This window comes from Corvus brachyrhynchos, unplaced genomic scaffold, assembly GCF_000691975.1.
Source record: "Corvus brachyrhynchos isolate BGI_N302 unplaced genomic scaffold, ASM69197v1 scaffold1103, whole genome shotgun sequence".
Lineage (NCBI taxonomy): Eukaryota > Metazoa > Chordata > Aves > Passeriformes > Corvidae > Corvus > Corvus brachyrhynchos.
Genome location: NW_008236980.1, coordinates 430013 through 432191, shown reverse-complemented (window position 1 = coordinate 432191; position 2179 = coordinate 430013). Strand labels below are relative to the sequence as shown.

General features: G+C 54.3%; 2 protein-coding genes across 3 annotated transcripts in view; both read left to right on the top strand.

Annotated features, from left to right (window-relative positions):
* Positions 1-2068, top strand: part of LOC103611867 (mas-related G-protein coupled receptor member D) — a 3337-nt gene extending 1269 nt beyond the window's left edge. Inside the window, exons 1-2 of one of the 2 annotated variants that reach the window (XM_008629434.2) lie at positions 505-610; positions 938-1968. In XM_008629434.2, the coding sequence (XP_008627656.1) occupies positions 1048-1968 (921 nt within the window). In that variant the 5' untranslated portion in view covers positions 505-610; positions 938-1047. Of the gene's footprint in view, positions 1-504; positions 611-937 lie in introns of those variants that run through there. The other variant, XM_017728655.1, reaches the window with a different exon arrangement.
* Positions 1-2179, top strand: part of LOC103611868 (mas-related G-protein coupled receptor member H-like) — a 9717-nt gene that overhangs the window by 4688 nt on the left and 2850 nt on the right. The gene's annotated exons all lie outside the window — the stretch shown is intronic.

The following is a 2179-nucleotide window of genomic DNA, read 5'->3' as shown; positions in this document are numbered from 1 at the left end:
GTGCCTCCTCCCCCCCCCTGCCCTCCCCCCCTCCGTGAGGACCCCTCAGCTGGGCTCCTCTGCACAGTGGAGGATGGGGAGTCACTGAGCCTCTGACCAGAGGCTTTTCCAACACACACCCAAAGCCTCTCCTCCCGCCACCCTTTGGTGCAGGGTCTTTTTGAGCCTGGCAGCTGATAGCCCTGGGGCTGTGGTCTTCACCTTGAAGGTGTTAAGCCTGTGCTCTGTGAATGTCCCCAGCCCTGAGCTGTTACTTTATCTATTCTTCACCATCCAGCAGTGTAAGGCCTCACTCAGGGCCCCATTCAGGATTCATTTGTCTTCTCTGCAGCTTTTGTAATGCAATTTTAAAAGTCCTTCATGAAAATGTTTAAGTCATAAACTATAATATTTCAGTCTCTGACAGTGTGGTGAGATTTTAATGCAGGGGTTTTATCCATTATGAACATACACTGTCATTAAAGCGTGTTTCTTATCTGATAAATCAACATTACTATCGTAGAATTAATTTCCATGTTTCCACCTCCTCCTGGAAGTCCTTTCATGATCCTGAAGGTTCATCAGGAGGGCTCTCTGGTGCTCCTATTCACTGAGTGCTGCCATATTAAAGGTGACCTCGCCTTGAACTTTTCCTTTGGCCATGCGCTGTTGCTTCTTGTGACAGAACTGCCCCAGAACCACTGCAGGCCTCCTGATCTGTTCCTTCACTGCCTTCAGCCACGTGTATCATCCTGTGTGCACACTTTCACATCCTTTTATCTTTTTGGCTGGTTGGTCTTTCAGCAGCATCAGGGAACTGAAAATGTTTATTCTCTGTTATTTGTCAGTCCCCATTCAAACAGCCCAACCCTCCCCCCTCCCTCTCCCACCCCACCATTCCCAGTGCCCTCCTCCCCTGCACATCTCACTTCTCTCCACCGAATCCTTCCCGCTGCAGGGAGCTGCTGAGGAGCTGCTTGGTCCATCCCTGGATTCTCCAAGCACTGACTGCCCATCCACTCTGACCACAGCCGGGGCCACATCCCAGCGCCTGCCCAGCGTCCATCCATGGAGGTGAGCTCTGTGTTCCCACCTTCTGCCTCACCCACCGAAGGAGATGATCCATGTGAGACAGATGTCACCAACGTGGCCATACACAGTGTCATGCTGCTCATCTGCCTCTGTGGGGTGGCCGGGAACGGGGCTGTGCTCTGGCTCCTCACACTGCAAGGCCCTGTCGCCCGCATCTTTGACCTGGCTGTCGCTGACTTCCTCTTCCTCCTCTTCGCGCTCCCCTCCTCCCTGCTCTTCCTGCTGGAGGACGTGTCCTGCTCTCCTATCATGCCCCAGGTGTACGTGAGCTTCCTTTTCCAGCTGTCCATGATGTCCTACTACTGGGGGCTCTTCCGGCTGACGCGCATCACCGTCATACCGGACACGCACAAGCTCTGCCTGCTCTTCTTCCACTGTCACCCTCCCCTGCGCCTGCTGTGGGTGGTGGACAGTGCTGTGTATTGGGTCGCCTTTGCCGTCATCACTGCCATTCCCACGGTGACATTCCTGTGCCCATCACACGAGCAGGAGCACTGCCGGGTGGCTCTCATCTTCATGTTCGCTCTCATCCTGCTCGTCTGTGGTGCACCCATGGTCATTTCCACATCAATCATTTTCATCAAGGCCAAGAGTGCCTCCAAGAAGCAGCGACCCGAGAGGCGTGACATCGTTGTCTTCCTCGTTGCGCTCTTCACTCTCCTCCAGAGCCTCTGGAATATCCTGCAGCAGCTCGGTTACACCGGTGTGTCAAGACAGGTTGTTTTCCTGCTTGCCTGCATCCACAGCACCATCAAACCCATAATCTACTTCTTGGCAGGGATGTACAAGAGGCCCTGCTCTGTGAGATCCCTCAGGAATTCTCTCCGGAGGTTCTTTGAGGATCCAGAAGAAAACACTCCCAGCAGCAATGCTGTGGCCAAGGACTCGGTGATCTGAGCCTGTTGATCCCTTCCCCTGCACTGCTGAAGGACCCCAGGACAGTGACTGAGGGATTCCTTGAGCCAAGTGATCCATAAATATCCACGGGATCACCCTCCCTGGGGTGGTTTATTCCTGCAGCAGAAGGGAGCAGGGGCAGTGCCACAGGCAATGTGGGAGGGATGCTCTGCAGGGAGCACACTGGAGCATGGATTTCCTCCTCCCTCCC